The following is a 25,906-nucleotide window of genomic DNA, read 5'->3' on the forward strand; positions in this document are numbered from 1 at the left end:
GTTTATACATTCTATTCAATATATGTAATACCTTGCATCTACTAACCCCAAACTCCCCATCCATCCCTCCCCCCTCCCCCTCCCCCTCGGCAACCACAGGTCTGTTCTCTATGTCTGTGAGTCTGTTTCTGTTTCGTAGATAAGTTCATTTGTGTCATATTTTAGATTCCACATATAAGTAATATCATATGGTATTTGTCTCTTTCTGACTTATTTCACTTAGTATGATCATCTCTAGTTGCATCCATGTTGCTGCCATAATTCTTTCTAAAGAGCATTTAATATTCTATCAAATATGACAATTTCTACTGCTGGGGTTAGACTGTTGCCATAAACGTCTTTTATTATCCTCTTAACTTTGCTTTGTCCCTCTCTCACAATATGTGGAAAATGGTTTAAATAAGGGTATTATACTTACAACATATTAGTCATAAGCTCCCTTTCTTCATTTATAGTAACATTATAAAATTCTGATCACGTCCTCATTCCTCAATTTCCATATTCTTTAGCATAGTGTTTTCACTACTAATGTTTTCTTAAAACGTGTCCTTAGAATAACTTTGGATTCAACTATATTACATTTTATAGCTTCATTATAACAAAACTCAAACTCAAGTAAATCACCTGTATATATTGGACAAGTTTCACGTCCTGTGACTACCAGCTTTCCAGAATAAACAAAATGATGATGGTTTGCCTTCACAAGTGGCAACGACCAGTGAGAGGAATTTTTAAATCCACAACATGCTTCTCAATTCACAAAATTAGATATTGCTCAATCTCATCACTAAGAGATAATCACTGAGGGGCTACTCTGTATAAGGCAGGCTGCTAGGGCCTAAGAGACAAGGAAGATAATATTCACTAAAGAAAAAGCCAGGTGGGAGCAAAGCAAATTGAGTGTGGGTCTGGGTGAGATGCTGGACTGATGGGTATGCAAACCACCTGTGTAGAATTACCCTAATTAAGGCGATGAAGCTAATGAGGGTTGATCCAATCAATGGATTCCTTGGGCAAATCCAACCTTTATTGACTTTTTCTCTCACTATGTGATAATAAGTGACAGCTATGTTAGCAGAGCAAACATCTGGGCCCAAAAGCAAAAGAAAGTAGATGAGGAATGAAGATATACTGATTGGGCAAACTGTATTTGACTTGCCTGTGATAAAGAGAAAAAAAAACTAGGTCCAATTAAGAGATATCTTAAAATTTCTGAACTCAGATGGGCCAAATTAAAATGGATCAGGGAACAATGGTGGGAAATGATACAGAAAAGGCATATATGTAGGCCTGCTGCAGAAAAAAAAGGTGGCAGGAAAGATTACATCTGTGGTTTATGAAATAGCGTAATTTATTCAAGGCCTGAAACACTCTGAAGATGAGGGAAGGCAAGGTGATAGGGAGTACCATGTGGCAGAGGCCCCCCAGGGCACAGGTCACAAAGCACCATCCACTGTGCAGGACTTTGTTAGGGATAATTCCCCAGCAGACAGAAATAGCAGGACAAAGGTAGAGTGTTCCCTAAAAGGCAGACTTCAAAGGCCTACAAAACTCCAAACCAGACCATATCAGTAGCAACCACAGTATGGAACTAAAACCAAACGAGCAAAAAATAAAGACTTGGGAGATCTCTGGAAAAAAAACACAGAGGAAAAAAAAAAGCAGGCTATGAATCATCTCATAAATGTGGCATACCTCCTGATTAGGAGACAACAGAAGCTGAGATGCTGAACAGAGCTCACTGAAGAATTAAGAATTAAGATTCTGCATTGTTATGCCAGAAAAGCAGAAGTTAATGGGCAAATGGAAAGCAAAACACTTTAAATACATCAAAGTGGATCCTAAGGAGGAGGGAAGGAAATGTTAGGATAGATTCCAAAATAAAGGTAACTCCACCACCAATTTCTAAATTTAGCAAGAAGATAGAAATATTTCAGGGCTTCCCTGGTGGCGCAGTGGTTAAGAATCCGCCTGCCAAGGCAGGGGACACGGGTTTGAGCCCTGGTCCAGGAAGATCCCACATGCCATGGAGCAACTAAACCCATGTGCCACAACTACTGAGCCTGCACTCTAGAGCCCGCGAGCCACAGCTACTGAGACCGCGTGCCACAACTACTAAAGCCCGCGTGCCTAGAGCCGGTGCTCCACAACTAGAGAAGCCATGGCAATGAGAAGCCCAGGCACTACATACAATGAAGAGTAGCCCCTGCTTGCTGCAAATAAAGAAAGCCCACGCACAGCTAAGACCCAACACAGCCAAAAATGAAATTAATTAATTAATTAATTAAAAAAAAAAAAAGAAGTGTTTCAGATGCCCATCTCAACAATAGGTAGCAAAATACATTGGGAGATTTTTTTCCCCAAAGATATGAAAAGCATACCTTCTTAACTGAAGATTTCTAGCAACTGAGCTAAGTTCTAGGACATGAAGGCCAAATCAATAATCTGGATCCACTGGCTTCTGAAGAAACAAAAACCAAGATTTGCTTTTGTCCTTATAGTTTTCTCTGTCTACTCCTGGAAAAGTAGATCACATGATAGACAAAGGTGAATTAATCCAACACTGAAGATGCTGAAGGAATGATACCAGGTTCAATGGAAGACAATCTAAGCTACAGTGGCTAAAAAAATGCAGAGCATCCATGCACCTGAGTGAACCTCCTTGGCTGGGACAAAATAGAGTTAGAAAATTGGAGAGGAGAGATTTCTGGGTCTTAATTCTTCCAAGAAAGAGATTTCAGTTTGGCTCTTTAAATTCTCTGTGGCAACAACAGGAGAAGAAATCAATTTGTGAGACTTCAGTTTATTCTGGAGGATCCCAACTCTGGAAAGTGGAGCTGCTTCACATTTTGACACGAACAAATTTTTGGACTATGCTGTTATTAGTACATAATGTGTAACTATTTCTGGTGAACCAGATTAGACAATGCAGCTAGAATTCAAGACGGGAAGTTAAAAGGCGGGTGAAAACTATTATATATAAGATGGATAAACAACAAGGTCCTACTGTATAGCGCAGGGAACTATAGTCAATATCCTGTGATAAACCATAATGGAAAAGAATATTAAAAAAAGAATGTATACATGTGTATAACTGAGTCACTTTGCTGGACAGCAGAGATTGGCACAACTTTGTAAATCAACTATACTTCAATTAAGAAAAATAAAATTAAAAAATAAAAATGAAAATAAAAGGGGGGACTTCCCTGGTGGCGCAGTGGTTAAGAATCCGCCTGCCAATGCAGGGGACACGGGTTCGATCCCTGGTCCAGGAAGACCCCACATGCCGTGAAGCAACTAAGGTTGTGCGCCACAACTACCGAGCCTGTGCTCTAGAGCCCGTGAGCCATAACCACTGAATCTCGCATGCTCTAGGGCGCAAATACTGAGCCCACGTGCTGCAACTACTGAAGCCCGTGTGCCTAGAGCCCGTGCTCCGCAACAAGAGAAGCCACTGCAATGAGAAGCCCGTGCACCACAACGAAGAGTAGCCCCCGCTCACCGCAACTAGAGAAAGCCCGCGTGCAGCAACGAAGACCCAACACAGCCAAAAAATAAATAAAAATTTTTTTTTAAAGTTTAAAAAATTAAATTAAAAAAATAAATAAATGGGGGGTGAATTTTGGGCCTATATAGTATGGTCTTGAGTATCTTTAACTAATGTCCATCTTGACTCATTTCAGAGGTTTCTTGGGACAATACCAGACAACAGCTGAACTGCTGATGTTCTCTAACAGAATTACAGGACAGAAATAAAGATAGAGAATGGCCTCAGACAAAGCTGGTAGCAGCTCTCCCCAATATTCTGATGATCTCATTCTCCAAGAAGGATAAACTTGCCCTCAGTTGATAAACCCAACGGATCAACAGAAAGAACTAAAACTGGATGAATACAGAGAAAGGAAAAGCTCCAGTCTTCCACCCTCACCCACCTTATCCCTTAATTCCTCCCTAAAAATGAATGGCTAAACTAATTAGGTTAAGTCCTAATTGGCACTAATTGCTCACTTTTACTAGTAGGTGAAGTCATTTTAGATAAAAGGTCCTGCACATGAATGTGGCTTCCTCTCCTTCCTCTTTCATATTTGCAGCCCGATCAGTAAGAAAACAAAAAACAAAAAAAAATACCCAGTAATTTTGCATTCTCTCTCCTCTTCTCTCATGGGCATTCACATTACTTTGGGAAAGGCTGCCAACCAGGAGTAAGATTTTGGATTTAAAGGAAGAGACCCCATTTGAGCCAAAGCTTTGTGCTCCAGTCCAGAATAACACAGCACTCCACACTGGGAGTTATAAGCATGAGCCTTGCTAACAATAAAGCATTAACCTTGTTTCCCATTGGCCAATATCCTTTGCATGTACATATAGTCTCTGGAATATTATAGGGAGAGAGTGGTAATAGGGCAGGATTTGGACATGGCTACGTGCCTTGCTATAATGCCATCAAAGTCTCAGTTCAACTCCCAACACTTGCCTTCTAGAAGCTTATGAACCAATTGGGGAGAAAAAAGAAATACTAAGATCTAAAGTCGTACAAGATGAGGATCAAAGGAATGTTTTCAGAATTCAGAGAAAGAAAAATGTACACTTCTGATTAGTTGGCATAAGTCAGGAAACTGGCTTCGTGAAGGAGATGAGATTAAAGCACAAAAAGGTAGGATTTCAAAAGACAAAGAAGGGAACATTTCAGGAAGGATCAGAGGTGGAGAAGTGGGCACTGGAGGAGCCTCAGGAATAGTAAGAGCAAAAGCTAAGAGACAAAAAAAATTCAAGGTAAGGAAATGGATGTAAACAATTTTGGCTGAAGGAGGGAGTTTACATAGGGGTGTAGAAGAAAGATGAAACCAAAACAAGTCTGTTAACAACAGAATGTGAAAGATCTTGAATGCCAACAGGTCATCTGCACTTTATTCAATTAATATTAAAAAGTCATCAAATGATGGTTACATGAACTGGGGAGAGACAAGTGGATGGGATCTGGGGAACCACTTGGCTAGATGTATGTTATTGTCAAGGTCTTAACTTTATTTTGGATGGTAAATTTGTTATACTATCCATAATGATTTTTAATAATTATTCAATTAGTCATCAGATGGTTTTAAGCTGTGCTTCTATATGAACAAATACCCATTTCTGGTTATACTCAAAAAGACTCAGTAAAAAATAATCAAAAGAAAATTAAATATAAAATTATAGTTACACCTATACTTTACCAATATTCAATAATTATTTCAGAATGAAGGCTCTACCTCCAAATTTCTCAACTGCTTTCTCCACTGCACTGCTGATTTGCTGTTCATCTCTCACATCAACAACACATGGCAAGGCCTTTCCTCCAGCTGCTTTGACTACAAAGGATAAACAAAGAAACATTAAAGCATTCAAATATTAAACCTTTCATCAATATCAAACCTCTGACACAAGAGTCAAAAGAAAAAAGTACCCCATTTTCAGAAAATCAGTATAAGTAACTATGTCTTATAACTACTAGCAACTCTGCCCTACAGTAGGACAGACTGATGAATCCATATCCAGCTGCAGACTAGCTAGGCCAACTCTATTAAAAAACCAAAAAGGAAGGTAATTAAAATGGGGAAGGTAATTTAAAAGACCTTTATTATGGAAAATTTCCAAAAATGTACAAAAATATAAAGAATATAAAGAATAGTATAATGAACTTTCATGAATCCATTTCCTATCTTCAATGGTTGATAATGTTTTGCCAGTCATTTAATTTGTTTATCTACCCCCAATTTCATTTTGTTTTTTGCTGGTGTATTTCAAAACAAACCTCAGGCATCATTTCACTCATAACTGCTTCATATGTATTCCCCTAGCATAACCACAATACTATTAACATAACTAACAAAACTAGCAATATCAACTGAAGCTGAAATTTAAGCCATTACTCCTGGCACAGTGCCTTGAATATAAGCACTCAATAGCTATTTGTGAACTGCAAGTATTAAAATAATGACTTGCGAATTATGCAGAGAACAAGTAACATGGAGCGCTTTTTCAAAGTGTTCACACCATCCACCTCTCAAATTCTTTCCTCTACTTCCACTCCTCTACTCTCTGCTCCCATCCAAGAACCACTGCCCTCATGAGACATGATATTTAACGGGAGTCTCTCCCATCACTTAAAAGTGCTGGGGAGAAAAATGGTTCCCAAACACTGCTCTAAGGTGACAAAATATTTCTTTAACCAGATAAAATTATTTTTAGGGTAGACTTCAGATAGATATAATTAAACTTTCCAGCAAATTCTCTATGTATTGAAACTCACTTTCTTCAGCAGCACTATAGATTGTGCCTGCAAGTTTGGGGTGTGCCTGGGCGGTCTTTGCAGCAATGACTATATTTGCTCCATCCTTTGCTGCTTTCAAAGCAATAGCTTTGCCAATGCCACGGCTCGCGCCTGTGATGAAGACAGTACATCCTGCTAGCTTCCTACAACAGAACAAATGTGACCTTATTAGAAAGCTCAATGTTTTTATTTACTTACCAGTTTCAGGAATTCATGCACATAGTCACAAAACATGTTTCCTCCTCTATCAAACTTTCTCTAAACCCTCCTCCCTCCCCATCTGATAGCTAATAACTCTACTTTACTCCTATTGTACAATGATTTACAAATTATTACAACTGCAGCGGCCAGATTTGCTGTGACTTGGCAAACAAAATCTGCTCAAATGAGACGTAAATCTTAAAGAGAAATGAGGAATTAATAAACTACATAAACGTATTTTTCCGACAGAAAAAGTGTTAACAAAGCTTATTCTTGAAAATTTTTTAAAAAGAGCTTATTTTTGAGTGGTGGGATTATGAATAAATTGTATCATATTCTTTATATTCTTCAGGATTTTTCAAGTTTTCTGCAATGAATACACACCACTTAAAAGGAATTATGTAAAAGCTAATAATTGTTTAACAGATGCTCATCATTGCTTATAATAGCTGGAGTGGAAACAACATAAATGTCCATCAACTGATGAATGGAAAAATAAAATGTGATATATACATAATACAATGGAATATATTCAGCAATAAAAAGGAATGAAATACTGATCTATGCTACATGGTTGAACCTTGAAAACATTATGCTAGTTGAAAGAGTCACAAAGGACCTCATATTGTATGATTCCATTTATATGAAATATCCAGAACAGGCAAACCTATAGAAACACAAGGATTAATGGTTGCCTAGGACTGGGGGTGGGGGATTTGGGGGTTGACAGCTGAGGGGTATGGGGTTTCTTTTTGGGATGATGAAAATATTTTAAAATTGATTGTGGTCATAGTTGCACAATTCTGTGAATATACTGAAAATATATAATATACCACTTAATTGTATACTTTAAATGGGTAAATTGTGTGGTGTGTGAATTACATCTCAGTAATACTGTTAAACAAACCAACCTAGAAAGCTGGCAAAGAACTCAGGGTATTGTTCAAAAGATCCTCTGATCCAAATGTACTTAGGAAAGTTCTCTGTGTCCATTAATTTTCTTATATCCACCAACCTTAAATTTTAACCTTCTAATTATTCAATTGTTAGATGAGAAGAAAACCTGTATAAAGTCAGATAACAGAGAGGGAAACCTACTTTCTTGTTTACTTTCTAAAGGCAAATAAAAAGCTTGTTTAAGGAGAAGAATGGAGAGGACAGCAAAAGTGACAATGACAAAGAGAAAAAGGGACAGTAACCAGAGACAGGGGTAACAGGTAAGTAGGCTTGTTAACAAAAGAACATAAAGCTCTTGCCAAGATCTGGAGGATTACACTCTAGAAGCAAATTAAGAGGTAAACGTGGGAGGATTTCAAAATAAGGAATAAATGGTTTAGCAAGAAAGAAGGGGAGTGGAGAAGTGAGGAAGGGACAGAGGTGTTAACTATTTTTAGTGAAATAGCAAACACACAAAAAGCATATAAACTAATGTGTATAGTTTAAAGAATAAGATAAATACCAAGAAATAGAAATAGAATATCACCAACGCCTTAGAAGCCACCTGTCTATTCCTCTCTAACTATCCTTCTTCCTCCCGACCCACAAAGTGACAACTACTTTATTTATTTTTATTTATTTATTTTTTATACAGCAGGTTCGTATTAGTTATCTATTTTATACATATTAGTGTATATATGTCAATCCCAATCTCCTAATTCATCCCACCACCATCACCCCGACTCCGCTTTCCCCCTTTGGTGTCTATATGTTTGTTCTCTACATCTGTGTCTCTTTATGCCTTGCAAACCAGTTCATCTGTAACATTTTTCTAGATTCCATGTATATGCGTTAATATACGATATTTGTTTTTCTCTTTCGGACTTCTTCACTCTGTATGACAGTCTCTAGGTCCAGCCACGTCTCTTCAAATGACCCAATTTTATTCTTTTTTATGGCTGAGTAATATTCCATTGTATATATGTACCACATTTTCTTTATCCATTCATCTGTCGATGGGCATTTAGGTTGCCTCCATGACCTGGCAAATTATAAACAGTGCTACAAAGAACATTGGGGCACATGTGTCTTTTTTTTTTTTAATGAGCTAACTTTTTGTTTTTAATAATTTCTTTCTCTATTTTTGGCTGTGTTGGGTCTCTGTTGCTGCGCGTGGGCTTTCTCTAGTTGCGGCGAGTGGGGCTACTCTTCGTTGCGGTGCGCGGGCTTCTCATTGCAGTGGCTTCTCTTGTTGCAGCGCATGGGCTCTAGGCACACGGGCTCAGTACTTGTGGCTCGCGGGCTTGGTTGCTCTGTGGCATGTGGGATCTTCCCAGACCAGGGATCGAACCCGTGTCCCCTGCATTGGCAGGCGGATTCTTAACCACTGCGCCACCAGGGAAGTCCTGCAAGTGTCTGGTGTTAGGGAGTGTTCTAATTTCATTCTTTTACATGTAGCTGTCTGGTTTTCCCAGCACCACTTATTGAAGAGGCTGTCTCTTCTCCGTTGCACATTCTTGCCTCCTTTGTCAAAGATAAGGTGACTATATGTGCGTGGGTTTATCTCTGGGCTTTCTATCCTGTTCCATTGATCTATATTTCTGTTTTTGTGCCAGTACCATACTGTCTTGATTACTGTAGCTTTGTAGTATAGTCTGAAGTAAGGGAGCCTGATGCCTCCAGCTCTGTTTTTCTTTCTCAAGATTACTTTGGCTATTCAGGGTCTTTTGTGTTTCCATACAAATTGTAAAATTTTTTGTTCTAGTTCTGTGAAAAATGTCATTGGTAGCTTGATAGGGATTTCACTGAATCTGTAGATTGCTTTGGGTAGTATAGTCATTTTCACAATATTCGTTCTTCCAATCCAAGAACATGGCATATCTCTCCATCTGTTTATGTCATCTTTGCTTTCTTTCATCAGTGTCTTATAGTTTTCTGAGTACAGGTCTTTTGCCTCCTTACAGGTAGGTTTATTCCTAGGTATTTTATTCTTTTTGTTGCAGTGGTGAATGGGATTGTTTCCGTAATTTCTCTTCTGATCTTTAGTTGTTAGTGTATAGGAATGCAAGAGATTTCTGTGCACTAATTTTGTATCCTGCAACCTTACCAAATTCATTGATTAGCTCTAGTAGTTTTCTGGTGGCACCTTTAGGGTTCTCTATGTATAGTATCATGTCATCAGCAAACAGTGACAGTTTTACACTTTCTTTTCCAACTTGGATTCCTTTTATTTCTTTTTTGTCTCTGATTGCTGTGGCTAGGACTTCCAAAACTATGTTGAATAATAGTGGTGAGAGTGGACATACTTGTCTTGTTCCTGATCTTAGAGGAAATGCTTTCAGTTTTTCACCATTGAGAATGATGTTTGCTCTGGGTTTGTCATATATGGCCTTTATTATGTTGAAGTAGGTTCCCTCTATGCCCACTTTCTGGAGAGTTTTTATCATAAATGGGTGTTGAATTTTGTCAAAAGCTTTTTCTGCATCTATTGAGATGATCATATGGTTTTTATTCTTCAATTTGTTAATATGGTTTATCACATTGATTGATTTGCATATATTGAAGAATCCTTGCATCCCTGGGATAAATCCCACTTGATCATAGTGTATGATCCTTTTAATGTGCTGTTGGATTCTGTTTGCTAGTATTTTGTTGAGGATTTTTGCATCTATATTCAACAGTGATATTGGTCTGTAATTTTCTTTTTTTGTAGTATCTTTGGCTGGCTTTGGTATCAGGATGATGGTGGCTTCATAGAATGAGTTTGGGAGTGTTCCTTCCTCTGCAATTTTTGGAAGAGTTTGAGAAGGATGGGTGTTAGCTCTTCTCTAAATGTTTGAGAGAATTCACCTGTGAAGCCATCTGGTCCTGGACTTTTGTTTGTTGAAGATTTTTAATCAGCTTCAATTTAATTACTTGTGATTGGTCTCTTCATATTTTCTATTTCTTCCTGGTTCAGTCTTGGACGGTTATACCTTTCTAAGAATTTGTCCATTTCTTCCAGGTTGTCCATTTTATTGGCATAGAGTTGCTTGTAGTAGTCTCTTAGGATGCTTTGTATTTCTGCGGTGTCTGTTGTAACTTCTCCTTTTTCAATTCTAAATTTATTGATTTGAGTCCTCTCCCTCTTTTTCTTGAAGAGTCTGGCTAAAGGTTTATCAATTTTGTTTATCTTCTCAAAGAATGAGCTTTTACTTTTATTGGTCTTTGCTACTGTTTTGTTTCTATTTCATTTATTTCTGCTCTGATATTTATGATTTCTTTCCTTCTACTAACTTTGGGTTTTGTTTGTTCTTCTTTCTCTAGTTCCTTTAGGTGTAAGGTTAGATTGTTTATTTGAGATTTTTCTTGTTCCTTGAGGTAGGATTGTAGTGCTATAAACTTCCCTCTGAGAACTGCCTTTGCTGCATTCCGTAGGTTTTCCATCATTGTGTTTTCACTGTCATTTGTCTCTAGGTATTTTTTGATTTCCTCTTTGATTTCTTCAGTGATCTCTTGGTTACTGAGTAACGTATTGTTTAGCCTCCAAGTGTTTGTGTTTTTTACGTTTTTTTCCCTGCAACTGATTTCTAATCTCATAGCGTTGTGGTCGGAAAAGATGCTTGATATGATTTCAATTTTATTAAATTTACCAAGGCTTGATTCGTGATCCAAGATGTGATCTATGCTGGAGAGTGTTCCATGTGCACTTGAGGAGAAACTGTAATTTGCTGTTTTCAGATGGAATGTCCTATAAATATCAATTAAATCTATCTGGTCTCTTGTGTCATTTAAAGCTTGTGTTTCCTTATTAATTTTCTGTCTGGATGATCTGTCCATTGGTGTGAGGTGTTAAAGTCCCCCAGTATTATTGTTACTGTCGATTTCCTCTTTTATAGCTGTTAGCATTTGCCTTATGTATTGAGGTGCTCCTATGTTGGGTGCACATATATAATTGTTATATCTTCTACTTGGATTGATCCCTTGATCGTTATGTAGTGTCCTTCCTCATTTCTTGTAACATTCTTTATTTTAAAGTCTATTTTATCTGATATGAGTATTGCTACTCCGGCTTTCTTTTGATTTCTATTTGCATGGAATATCTTTTTCCACCCCTCACTTTCAGTCTGTATGTGTCCCTAGGTCTGAAGTGGGTCTCTTGTAGACAGCATATATATGGGTCTTGTTTTTGTATCCATTAAGCAAGCCTGTGTCTTTTGGTTGGAGCATTTAATCCATTCACATTTAAGGTAACTATCGGTATGTATGTTCCTATTACCATTTTCTTAATTGCTTTGGGTTAGTTTTTGTAGGTCCTTTTCTTCTCTTGTTTCTTCCACTTAGAGAAGTTCCTTTAGCATCTGTTGTGAGCTGGTTTGGTGGTGCTGAATTCTCTTAGCTTTTTGCTTGTCTGTAAAGCTTTTGATTTCTCCATCGAATCTGAATGAGATCCTTGCCAGGTAGAGTATTCTTGGTTATAGGTTCTTCCCTTTCATCACTTTAAGTATATCATGCCCCTCCCTTCTGGCTTGTAGAGTTTCTGCTGAGAAATCAGCTGTTAACCTTATGGGAGTTCCCTTGTATGTTATTTGTCATTTTTCCCTTGTTGCTTTTAATAATTTTTCTTCGTCTTTAATTTTTATCAAGTTGATTACTACGTGCCTCAGTGTGTTTCTCCTTGGGTTTATCCTGCCTGGGACTCTCCATGCTTCCTGGACTTGGGTGGCTATTTTCTTTCCCATGTTAGGGAAGTTTTTGACTATAATCTCTTCAAATATTTTCTTGGGTCCTTTCTCTCTCTCTTCTCCTTCTGGGACCCCTACAATGCAAATGTTGGTGCATTTAATGTTGTCCCAGAGGTCTCTTAGGCAGTCTTCATTTCTTTTCATTCTTTTTTCTTTATTCTGTTCTGCAGCAGTGAATTCTACCATTCTGTCTTCCAGGTCACTTATCTGTTCTTCTGCCTCAGTTACTCTGCTATTGATTCCTTCTAGTGTATTTTTCATTTCAGTTATTGTATTGTTCATCTGTTTCTTCTTTAATTCTTCTAGGTGTTTGTTCTTTTAACTCTTCTAGGTCTTTGTTAAACATTTCTTGCACCTTCTCAATCTTTGCCTCCATTCTTTTTCCAAGGTTCTGGATCATCTTCACTATCATTATTCTGAATTCTTTTTCTGGAAGGTGGCCTATCTCCACTTCATTTAGTCTTTTTTTGGGGGGGGCGGTATCTTGTTCCTTCATCTGGTACCTAGTCCTCTGCCTTTTTATCTTGTCTTTCTGTGAATGTGGTTTTTTTCCCACAGGCTGCAGGACTGTAGTTCTTCTTGCTTATGCTGTCTGCCCTCTGGCGGATGAGGCTATCTAAGAGGGTTGTGCAAGCTTCCTGATGCGAGGGACTGGTGGTGGGTAGAGCTGGGTATTGCCCTGGCAGGCAGAGCTCAGTAAAACTTTGTCTGCTGATGGGTGCAGTTGAGTTCCCTCCCTGCTGGTTGTTCAGCCTGAGGCGACCCAGCACCGGAGCCCACAGGCTCCTTGGTGGGGCTAATGGCGCACTCCAGGAGGGCTCACGCCAAGGTGTACTTCCCAGAACTTCTACAGCTAGTGTCCTTGTCCCTGCAGTGAGTCACAGCTGCCCCCTGCCTCTGCAGGAGACCCTCCAAAACTAGCAGGTAGGTCTGGTTCAGTCTCCTACGGGGTCATTGCTCCTACCGCCGGGTCCTGCTGCGCACACTACTTTGTGTGCGCCCTCCAAGAGTGGAGTCTCTGTTCCCTCCAGTCCTGTCAAAGTCCTGTAATCAAATCCCACTAGCCTTCAAAGTCTGATTCTCTGGGAATTCCTCCTCTCGTTGCCAGACCCCCAGGTTGGGAAGCCTGACGTGGGGCTCAGAACCTTCACTCCAGTGGGTGGACTTCTGGGGTACAATTATTCTCCAGTTTGTGAGTCACCCACCCAGCAGTTATGGGATTTGATTTTATTGTGATTGCACCCTTCCTACCGTCTCATTGTGGCTCCTCCTTTGTCTTTGGATGTGGGGTATCTTTTTTGGTGATTTCCAGTGTCTTCCTGTTGATGCTTGTTCAGCAGGTAGTTGTGATTCCAGTGCTATCCCAAGAGGGAGTGAGCGCATATCCTTCTACTCCACCATCTTGAACCAATCTCCTCTCACAACTACTTTAAATATTATTACTCATTCCCTTGTTTTTTTACTATTCCTAACACCTATATATCTATGTCTAAGCCCAGGACTGAACCCGACCCTCCATCTGCTTTGTGCATAGTCCTAGAGCTAAGAATCGTTTTCACAGATGAACATTTATGATCAATTTGATGATAGGGAACACCAAATTTGAACCCCAATTAAGCAAAACATTATCTCCCTGTTATGGATTGAACTGTATTCACCAAAATACAATTGTACCTCCCTGTCATAGATTGAATTATATCTACCAAAATGTTAGGATATGTTGAAGTCCTAACCTCCAGTACCCCCGAATGAGACCTTATTTGGAAACAGGGTTGTTGCAGGTGTAATTAGTTATAATGAGGTCATACTGGAGTAGGGTGGATCCTTAATCCAATATGACTGGTGTCTCTTTAAGAGGAGGAAAGCCTACGTAAAGACAGACACACAGGGAGGATACCACATGATGACAGAGGCAGAGACGGGAATAAAGCAGCTACAAGCTAAGAACACAAGGACTGCCAGCTATCACCAGAAGCTAGGAAGAGGTAAGGAAGGATTCTACCCAGAATTTCAGAGCATGGTCCTGCTAACACCTGGACTTCATACTTCCAGCCTCCAGAACTTTAAGAAAATTAATTTGTTTAAAGCCACTCAATTGGTGGTATTTTGTTATGGCAGCTCTAGGAAACCAACACACTCTTCCTTCTCCCCAAAAAAGAATTTCATTCTTGTCACTAGTAGATACGTATTACAAAAAAAGTACTTATTTTGAGTTTCACCAATTAAAAAATACTGTGGAAATTGGTTTTCTCTCATTATACATACGTCTCTTATATGTGATGTTATAGATACATCTCTTACACCTACATAGTATCTCCAATTTTGCCTCTTGCCCAGGAAATCTAAAATATTTACTATCTGGCCCTTTACAGATAGAGTTTGCCTAACCATGATCTAAACAATAAACTGTTTAATTTTTGCCTAATGTTGAACTTTATATAATAGATTCATACAGTATATGTTATTCTATGACTTGCTTCTTTCACAAAACATGGTTTGGAGACTTACCCATATTTTGGTGCAAATAGTTACACTTATTTTAATTAATATACAATATTTCACATATGAACATACTATAAAGTATTTATTCATTCTACTGTTTATGGACTTTGGGGATGGTTTCCAGGGTTTTTTTTTTTTTCTATTATGAACAATGGTGCTAAAAATAATCTTGTACACTTTTTCCAGTCACATGTGCATGAGTTTCTCTAGGGCATTCACCTACGGGTGAAACTGCTGGATTACAGGACACAGTTGTAGATTAAACATGACCACAAATCCTTTGGCATCCCTTCCATCAAGAGAAGGTAGTATATTTTCCCCTTCCCCTTGAGTCTGGGTTCACCTTATGACTTTTTTGAGCAATAGAATATGATGAAATGATATTCTGGAATTTCCAAGCCCATGCTATAAAATGGCTGGTAGTTTCCACTTTCTCCTGAAGCCAAATGCTATGTTGTAAAGAAGAGAGACAGATTATCAACTGATGAGAGGCCATGGGAGAGAGGTCCTGGAGGGTAAGAGGTCATTTAGGACGTTTCAGCCCCAGCCAAGAACCCAGCTAAAAGCAGCCGTATGAATGACTTCAACTTATACTATATACAGCAGAACCCAGTCAACCCAGAGAACTGTAAATAATAATAAAGCATTGTCATTTCAAACAATTAAGTTTTAGGGTGGTTTGTTACAGCAATAGATAACTGAAACACATGCTGAAGTTCAACTTTCACAAATAATGCCAAACGTCCTTCAAAGTGGTTAATATTCCTACCAGCAGCAATATATGAGTACGAGTTCCTGCAGCTCCACACCTCCCCAACACTTGATGTCAGACATTTAAAATTTTTGACAATCTGGTAGATATGAAATAGTATCTCAGTATGCTTTTAATTTACATTTCCCTTATTACTAATAAGGGTGAATATATTTTCATATGTTAATAGTCACTATGTTCTTTCTTCTGTGTAATTCCTATTAATTTGTTTTGCTCATCTTTCTACATGGTTGACTTTTTTCCTAATGACTCATAGAAGTCTATAAGCTTTTTTTTTAAACTTATTTTATTTATTTATTTATTTATGGCTGTGTTGGGTCTTCGTTTCTGTGCGAGGGCTTTCTCTAATTGTGGCAAGCGGGGGCCACTCTTCATTGCGGTGCACGGGCCTTTCACTATCGTGGCCTCTCTTGTTGCGGAGCACAGGCTCCAGACGCGCAGGCTCAGTAATTGTGGCTCACGGGCCCAGTTGCTCCGCGGCATGTGGGATCTTCCCAGACCAGGGCTCGAACCCGTGTCCCCTGCATTGGCAGGCAGATTCTCAACCACTGCGCCACCAGGGAAGCCCTATAAGCTTTTAAAGATTTGCAATCTTTTCATTTGTGGCTTCCTTTTCACAATCATTATAGTATATTTTGATGAGCAGAAATTATTTTCATAGAGCAGAATTTATGAATCTTTTATTTTACAGCCAATGCTTTTGGGGTTAAGAAATCCATCTTTAACCACAATTGTATTAATTTGTCTTCCAAAAATTTTATGGTTTATCTTTTAAATTTTTGTCTTTAATCTACATAGAATGAATTTTTGTATATGAATTGAGGTAGGGATCCAACTACATTTTCCCCCATATGGTTAACCAACTGTCCCAGTCTGAAAAGTCCATTCCCACAGATCTTTAATGTCAGCTTTGTCATAAACTAAGTCTCCCTAAATATACAGTTCTAGGCTCTCTATTCTGCTCCATTTGGCTACATGGATTGCACTCTCTTAAATATAACAGCTTTCTTGGATATACTTGGACCTTTGCTTTTCCACATATATTTTAGAATCAGCTTATTTAATTGCACAAGCAAAATCAGTTGGGATTTTGACAGAAACTGTACTGAATCTATAATTCAACGTGGGAAGAACTGACATCTTTATGACACTGAGTGCTCCAATCCATGAACATGGTATTGCTCTCTATTTCACACCTGAAACTACACAGTGTCTCTCTGTAATCAAAGGTAATGTTAATTTTGACCATCCAACCATGGTGTTATCAATTTTTCCACTGTGTAATTACTATTCTTTCCCTTGCAACTAACAATCAACGCAAAGATGCTTAAAGACCATTTTTTAATTTTTATTATGATGTTTTCAAATATATTCAAAAATAGAGAAAATACTAAAATAAGCTCCCATTTTAATTTAACAATTCAACAATTATCAAAATTTGAAAGTGATAATCAGAAAGCCAATCTCAGAAGTCATATAATTTCACCTATAAATGCTTCAGTATGCATCTCTAACTTTTATATAACAATATCATTATCACAACTAAAAAAATTGACAATAATTCCTCAATATCAACTAGTACCTATCCATAAGCAAAGTTTAACAACTATCTCAAAAATGTCTTTTTACACTTGGTTTGATCAAATCAGGATCCTGTCAGGACTTCACATTGCATTAATTTGTTACAGACATACCTCGAGATATTATAAGTTCAGTTCCAAACCACTACAATAAAGTGAACATTGAAATAAAGCGAGTCACACAAATTTTTTGGTTTCCCAGTGCATATAAAAGTTATGTCTACACTGTACTCTGTTAAGTGTGCAATAGTACTATGTCTAAAAAAAATGTACATACCTTAAATAAAAAATACTTCATTGCTAAAAAATGCTAACCATCAAAGCACGGTTGCCACAAACTTTCAGTCTGTAAAACACACAATATCTGCAAAGCACAATAAAGGTTAAAAACAATAAAACTAGGTATGCCTGTATATCTTATAAGTCTCTTTTAATCTATAACAGCTCCCCTTTCCATTTTCTTTATGCCATTTATTGGCTGAAAAATATAGATCATTTGTCCTGTAGTATAGCCCATAGTCTGGATTTTGAACTTCTCATTTTTATTGCCATTGTACTGTATTTCTTGTTGATTTTTGCTTGTGTGCAGAAATCTAATTCTCCTCATTGACTTTTGTATCCTGAAAATTTGTCAAACTCTTATTAAATCTAATAATTTAGTTATACATTATTTTGGTTTTCTATGTAATCATATTATCTGCAAATAATGACAGCATTGTTTCTTTCAGTCCAATCCAAATATTTTTTCTTTCTTTCTCATGCCTTATTTACTAAAGAAAGATTGAAGGTTCCCAGATTGAAGGTCTGAGGTGCTATGCTAGAAGGAATAAAAGCCAAAGATATTAGTAAATTAAGTACAGAAATCTAAAAAAGTATTTATAATGATAATTATAATAATATAAATAATATAATAGATAATAGTATTTTGGAGATTAAAAAGATAGAATTAAAATATATTGTTACAATAACATAAGTTAAAAACTGAGTGACTGGAGTTCACCTTTTCTAGGTACTTGTATTGTTTGGGAAAATGGTAAAACTTTTTTACTTTAGACATTGGTAAGTTATATACATGTTAAACTTTCTAGGTTAAACACGATAAACAGAAATCCAAGACTTTAACAGTTTTTGTGACAAGAATGGGATCCTGACAGAGACATGGCTTTCTGGAAGAAAAAAGGACAAGAGCCCCCAGAGCCAGGTTAGGGGATAGAAAAAGACTCTAGTAGCACTCTCGCCCGTGGCTGAGGGGAGTAAGGATCCTCATCTGTTCTTTTGTTAAAGAAGCAGACCAACAAGAGGTAGGTACACTGTATACTATAAGACACAATGGTATTCAAATTACTACACTAATACCACTACCAATAATAAATCTACTAAGTAAAGTTCAAGATATCTTTGCACTCTTTTTTTTTCTTTTAAAGTTATACTTTTTTTTTGCATAGATGCTCCCCATTCTCCTCTATTTATTTATTTATTCATTTATTTGGTTGCGCTGGGTCTTAGTTGCGGCAGGCGGGCTCCTCTGCAGTGGCATGTGAACTCTTAGTTGCGGCATGCATGTGGGATCTAGTTCCCTGACCAGGGATCGAACCTGGGCCCCCTGCATTGGGAGCACGGAGTCTTATCCACTGCACCACCAGGGCAGTCCCTCTTTGCACTCTTGTCTTTAGAGCAAATCCCTCTAAGAGTGCACAAATTACTATGTTAAAATTATTCGTGCTGCAACTAAGAAGCGTGCATGCTGCAACGAAGATCCTGCGTGCTGCAACTAAGACCTGGCGCAGCCAAAATAAATAATAAATAGATAAATAGATAAGCAAATAAACAATCTTTAATTGGAGAGCTAAAAGTATCAAAAAGAATTGAATTATTTTTCTATGTATGTTTATGTGAAAAACTTGACATATAGTCAAGTTCCTCTGTTTATGGTAACATTCCATTTTAGCTTATCTCTTTCCCCTCATCTTTGATGAGGGATGTTGTAAAACATGTACATGGTTTAAAAGTCAAAACTTATAAATGTGTATATTCAAAGAAGTTCAATCCCTTGCCTATAAGTAACTAGATTCCTTAATTTCTAGCTTATCCTTCTCATATTTTTGTTTTGAAAAATATGCAAACACACACACATACATAAGACACATCGTGTGTGTGTGTGTATAATTTTCCCTTCTTTTTATACAAAAGGTAGTATGCATAGAGTGTTAAAATGATTTCTTTAAACGTGAGTATTTAGATGAAAATGTCCCAATTGTTGCTTTAAAAAGCCCTATCCCTAGCAGATGCAAAATATTATATACAGGATGGATAAACAACAAGGTCCTATATAGCACAGGGAACTATATTCAATATCCTGTGATAAACCATAATGGAAAAGAATATGAAAAAGAATGCATGTGTGTGATATATGTATAACTGAATTACTCTGCTATACAGCAGAAGTTAACACAACATTGTAAATAAGCTACACGTCAATAAAATAAATAAATAAAAACAAATTTTTTAAATAAATTAAAAAAAAGAAAGAAATGAGGAAGCAAAGAGAGAGAGAAAAAAAAAAGCTCTACCCCTTTGCCTTTGGTTTAGTTGGATTGATTCCCAGTAGGATAAAGGACATTTTCATGCTCAAGGTCTCAGGAATTGGCAGAAAGAAGGGCAAAGGCAGCTTTCCTCTTAACCTGAAGACCAGGCCGTACTACTAAGGAACTCCTCCATCTCTAAAGCATTAGAACCAGAGTATAGAAGGCAAGAAAGAAAAAAGGTTCCAAATTCCTCAGTACTATTGGTAGACGCCTAAAACTTGCTGAAGTAGAGTTAACCTACACTACAATTTACCAAAATTTTCTGGGACCTCAAAATCATGGTAAATGTGATGAAACTTTTAACTGTTTTACGAAAGAAAAACAATCACTTAAAATTCTGAAAAGAAATCCAAATGAGGCAGGAACTAGCTTTCCGAGATACTAAAGCATTTTATAAAACTAGAGAAATTAAAATAGTTTAGTACTGGTACATGAATAGACAGACCAACGTAACAGAATTTTAAAACAGACCCCTAGATATACAAAAATTCAGAGGTGGAATTTCTAATAGAAAGAAAAAAATAACTAGTCAGTCAATGGTGCTGGAACAACTGCACAGCCAGCCATCTGAACCAAAATAAGTGGGTTTCCTAACTCACTTCCTATGGCAAAATAGTATGCAAAACAGTATTTCATTTCAGGTAGATAAAAATCTGAGTGGGGAAAAAACCCCACAGAAATACTAAAAGAATACTTACAAATTAAAAAACAAAAAACTTAGTTTAAGATGGCCTTATAGCTTTGTCACAAAAACACAAAAACTTTAAAAGATTAGATTGAGGAGAATTCCCTGGCAGTCCAGTGGTTAGGACTCCGTGCTTTCACTGCCAAGGGCGCAGGTTCATCCCTGGTCGGGGAACTAAGATCCGCATGCCACAGGGTGCAGCCAAAAAAAAAAAAGAATAGACTGATAACTCTGACTCGATAAAAGGACATGTTTCTGCGTGATAAACAAATTGGATAATCAAACTCGATGCAATGAAAAAAACAGAGAAAAATATTTCTAACACATATGATATAGAACAAATATTTTTACACTAGAGAGCTTAGAGATCAATCAAAAACCTAACTGTGTAAGCCAGGCAAAGAAAAAGGTACACAGCTGGCTTTAAACCAGGATTTCTCAATCTCTACACTACTAAAGACATTTTGGACAAGATAATTCTTTGTTGAAGGGGGCTATCCTGTGCATTATGTTTACCAGCATCTCTGGACTCCACCTATTAGACACCAGTAGCAACCCCCCTCAACTGTGACAATCAAAAATGTTCCCAGATATTGCCAAATGTCCTATGGGGGTCAAAATTGCTCCTTGATGAGAACTGCTGCTTTAAACGTATAAAAAGATCCTCATCCTCACTCTTTGATACAAATTTTAACTATAATGAGGTGCCATTTTTTTCTCTAGTTAGATTTTTATTAACAGAACAAATATTTTTATTATCAAACATTTTGCTGTTTGCCAATGTGTTGGACTAGGAAATCTCATTCATCCTTTTGGATGTGCAATCTCTTTGGAGGGCTATTGGTATTAGCTATCAAAATTTTAATTACCTCTACCCTTTGATCCAACAGCTTCATTTCCAAGAATTTATCATATGGATACACTCAAATATGTGCAAACAGGTGAATACAAGGATAATCACTGCAGCAAGATGGAGTAACAAAAAACTAGAAATGATCTGGTATCCAATGACAGGGGGTTGGTTAAACAAACAGAACACCACGTAACCATTAAAAGGGAGGAAGATCAACATGTACTGAAAATATGTTCCAAGACATACTAGCTAAAAATACCAAGGCCCAGAAGGGACTTTGCTACTATTTTTTAAAGTGGGGTGTGTGCGTTTAGGACTGTGTACCCAAATATATTTATAAATGCACAGAATATATTTGGAAACCTACCAGAAAGTAAGTAGGAGGCTGAAAGTTAAGGATAAGGAAACTCAACCTTCTGAGCTGTTTAAGTGTTTTGGCAACGTACCTATATGTTTCAAGTAAATTACAGAACGGACTTGGCACTCAGCTCAAAACACCCATACAGTATAGAAACAAAACAAAATGAGACGGGGGTAGAGGAGTAGTTTAACTGGTATAGAGTTTGTTTCTCAAGTCGAAAAAGTTCTGCAAATTGGTCGCACAACAGTGCAAACATACTTAACACTACTCAACCGTACACTTAAAAATGGTTAAGATGGCAGATTTTTCCTTATGTGTATTTTACCACAACTAAATATCGTTTTAAAGTGAAAAAAAGTACCCCCAAAAGATACCCATACTTTAAGATTAGTTTAGTTTGTTACTCATTTGAAATCCCTTTTTAAACACCCCATTATTTTCTTCTTCCAGAATCGAGCATTCCGAATAAGTGGAGACTCATTAGGCGCACGAGTGTTCCAGTGACCTTTCACCTAGAACTCGCGGCCTTCGGCAAGGCACGCAGCTACTGCTAAACCCAAAGTGAGACCCGCCTTGGGGGCGGCGAGACACCTCACTCTGGATCCTTTACCTGTGGAAGAGACTGTAACATGACTGCCACCCTGAAGTACGCAACTCTGCGTTACTTTTCACAAGTTACCGCAGATTCGAGGAACACTGTGTCCGGCGCGGACCAGCGTTCCAGACCTCGCCGGACAGCTTCATTAACCCTCCCACCGCGGGGGCCGGGCCACCCATGCCATCCACTTCGCCCGGCGGGGTTTCTTCCCCGCGGCTCCCGATTCCCCTTACCCCGTGTTGGGCAACATGACTGTCGCACGTCGGAGTCGGTGGCCACTACGGCCTCAGTGAGCGGATACGAAGAGGGTGACTTCCTCCCCGCACTTAGCCCCGCCCCAGACCCCGACCCCCGGGGCGCCGCCCCGAGGCCTGCAGGGGAATTGGGCGCTCCAATTAACGGGAGGTGGCTGAGTGCGCCTGCGCACGCAGTGGGCCTCCGTGGCGCTCGGCGCTGGTTTCCGCCTCCCGCCTGCCTGGCCACTGGAAACCGACCCTACGCGCAAGCGCTGTGAGAGACAACTCCGCCCCGCCCCTCTTGCGAGGGCTCTGCGGTGACAATTGGTCTCCAGCGCGCGGCTAGAATGCTGGACGCGTCAGCTGCTGAGGACATCTTTTCCCGGCCTGTGAAGGGTTCCTCGCGGCGGCGCTGAGTTCCTTTGCCGGGTTGAGGGCGTGGGGGGCGTTTGAGTCGTGCACCAGGGACCTTGAGGGCTGAGGTGCGGCTTCTCAGCGGACTTTGGCTCTCGTTCCCCTCGCCGTCCACGCCGGCACCTGGACGCCTGCCCAGCTGCACGCGCGCCCTCTCGGAGACCCCTCTTAGGAACGCTTTTCCTGGGCAGATAAGCACTCTTCCGGCCGGCGGCGCATTTCGACTCTCCCCCGGAATCTGGACTAAAGCCGGCCGGACTATAGATAAACAGCTCTGTGGTGAGGAGCAGTTTCTGGATCAGAGATCTGCAATAGTCGCACCGAAGAACTGAGTTAACTCTGATTTTTCGACTCTTAGCCAGTATCTCAGCGAGGAAATTCCCAGACTCAGTGGTGGAATAAGATGAACTCTGGGAGCCGGTATTGCTTTTGGTAGTATACCTTGGACATAACTCAGCTACTCTAATGAACTAGAGACCGGCATAATATATTTAGGTAGACGTGAAGAAATTCTATTTTGAAGAGGTAGAGCAGGATGATGAGGTTATGTGAGTAGATAAAGAAAGTAACCTGGAAATAGGATATGTACTCTCTCTTTTATTACAAGACCTAAATGTCTCTATTTATTCATTTATATCACTTGCCAGTCTCATAGGCATTTGAATTTGAGGTCTGTGATATGGTCCTTAGAGACTCTGGAGGAATTTACTTATATTAGCACCGAGTGGGTGCTGGTCACTGGAGATACAGTGGGGCAAAAAAAGGCACGTTCTCTGCCTGTGTAGAAGGAACAAGGAGTAACCAATGTGTTTTTTTTTTTTTTCCTTAAAGGTTATCTTCATATTTATTTATTATTTGGCCGCACTGGCCGTCATAGGGGCTCTTAGTTCCCCGACCAGGGATCAAACCTGTGCCCCCTGCAGTGGAAGCCCAGATTCTTAACCACTGGACCGCCAGGGAAGTCCCCACTAATGTGTTCTTTAGACTGTTGTAAATGTTAGGTATTTTAGAGAGTGTTGATAGGGACTGTTAGATGAAAAAGCTTACTCTCCACTCATTCAAGAAAGTGAAGGCAACCTACAGAATGAAAGTATTTGCAAATCATATATCTGACAATGTCTAGTATCCAGAATCTATAAAGAACTTTTACAACTCAGCAACAAAAAGATGAACAACCCCCAATTTAAACGTGAGCAAAGGACCTCAATAGACATTTCTCCAAAGAAGATAAACGAACAAGGAAGCACATGAAAAGATGCCCAACAGCAATAGTTATTAGGGAAATACAAATCAAAACCACAGTGAGATTCCACTTTACACCCACTAGGATAGCTATAATAGAAAAGATGGAAAATACTAAGTGTTGGCCAAGATGTAGAGAAATTGGAACCCTCATACATTGCTGGTGGGAATGTAAAATGGCACAGTCACTTTGGAAAACAGTGTTGCAGTTTCCCCAAAGGTTAAAGTATGGTTACCAGCTACTGGGTATCTACCTACAAAAGAGCAATTCCACTCTTGAGTGTATAACCAAGAGAGAGGAAACTTCTTGAGAGTAACCACTAGATGGCACTGGTATCTTAAAATTCACAGTTATACAATACAAAATGTTAATTTATTAACAATATTGTGACGTTATAATCTGACTTGGATTAAGGCAAAAATAGCATGAGGTTCCTTATAGGACCCTCATAAAGGGGAAATAAGAGGAGGCATAAATTTTAAGTTCCTTAAAGAAAGTAATACTTTTTATCATTAGAACAAATTGTCATAAAATAGTCAAACTTATCTTCACTTTTTGTGACTAATAAAGTCTATCAAGGGACTTCCCTGGTGGTCCAGTGGTTAAGAATCCGCCTTCCAGTTTCGATCCCTGGTCAGGGAACTGAGATACCACATGCTGTGGGGCAACTAAGCCCTTTCGCCACAACTACTGAACCCAAGCACCACAACGAAAGATCCCGCATTGCCACAACAAAGATCTGGCGTGCCACAACTAAGACCTGACGCAGCCAAATAAATAAATAATAGATAAATAAATACAGTCTATCAAGTTTGGGACTTCCCTGGCGGTCCAGTGGTTAGGACTCTGCACTCTCACTGCCGAGGGTGGGGGTTTGATCCCTGGTCGGGGAACTAAGATCGCACAAGCCGCACGGCACAGCCAAAAAAAACCCTATCAAGTTTAATTCTCCAATTTTAAAAAGTGGTTTTCAAATACATAGGGGACTGAAAATGCCAACTTGAATTGAAATATCAAAGGATATGACACTGAAAACAAGTGTAATCTTACTGTCAAATTAGGACTCTTCTACCCCTGACCTTGCATAAGGGTATATTTTCTTAAAGTGTAGAATGCAGTGTAGAATTCAAATTTGTTGACCACAGCCAACATACATAAATTTCTCATCCAGACCCTGTACACGGTTTTCTATTTTATTTGAATCTATTATGTAGTACCCTGTTTTTTGTTTTTTAAAGTTGATCATAACCTACAAAGTTATTATTTCAGTGCCTCATTCTTGGATCATAACCTACCATTTGGAAAACACTGCTTTAGTGTGTTGTAATTTGCCGTTGTGATTTTTCAACTTGCTTTTTAAGATATTCTAGGCTTCTTCAGTCAAATATAAAATTACTAACTGCTGGTCAAAGGCCAGCAATCCAATGTGACTAACAGCAGATGCTTTCAAGCGCGTTGGAAGAGTCAGGGATCTGTTGAAACTTTCCATTCCTTTCACCCCAAGGGAAATCCTTGGGGTTTTGAGGGTATAGCAATTACTTCTGACATGGTACCAAATCTTCCCAATAGGACCCCTAACTGCACCTTTTATTGCTCAGTGAATTGTTGCCAGTCATTTAATTAGTAACTGTTGGATATTAACTTCATTGCTGTATTTTAATGTCTATATTTTTCTGATAATACAGTATTCCAATATCTAGAGAAAGTGAAAGTTTCTAATATCACCCTTCAGAGATAATCATTGTTAACAGTTCGGCATGCATCCTTTAAGACTTTGAAATTTTTATATAGATTTTGATTGATTTTAAAAAAGCATAGGGGAAATTATATATATTCTATTGTTTTGGAAACTTTTTTTGTTTTACTTAATGTATCATAAATATCTTTCCAAGTTTATACCCAAAAG

At 38.6% G+C, this 25,906-nt stretch overlaps 1 protein-coding gene across 5 annotated transcripts in view; it reads right to left on the bottom strand.

The window, feature by feature from the left end:
* Window positions 1-25,906, bottom strand: part of HSDL2 (hydroxysteroid dehydrogenase like 2) — a 93,881-nt gene that overhangs the window by 44,356 nt on the left and 23,619 nt on the right. For 3 of the 5 annotated variants that reach the window (XM_082469216.1, XM_082469214.1, XM_082469213.1), the window contains exons 1-3: window positions 22,341-22,481; window positions 6,290-6,453; window positions 5,250-5,348 (exon numbers count right to left, since the gene is read on the bottom strand). In XM_082469216.1, coding sequence (XP_082325342.1) covers window positions 5,250-5,348; window positions 6,290-6,453; window positions 22,341-22,357 — 280 coding nt within the window. In that variant the 5' untranslated portion in view covers window positions 22,358-22,481. Of the gene's footprint in view, window positions 1-5,249; window positions 5,349-6,289; window positions 6,454-22,340; window positions 22,482-25,906 lie in introns of those variants that run through there. The other 2 variants (XM_082469215.1, XM_082469217.1) reach the window with 2 other exon arrangements.

The sequence above is a fragment of the Balaenoptera physalus genome, assembly GCF_965194825.1.
Source record: "Balaenoptera physalus genome assembly, chromosome: 7".
NCBI lineage: Eukaryota > Metazoa > Chordata > Mammalia > Artiodactyla > Balaenopteridae > Balaenoptera > Balaenoptera physalus.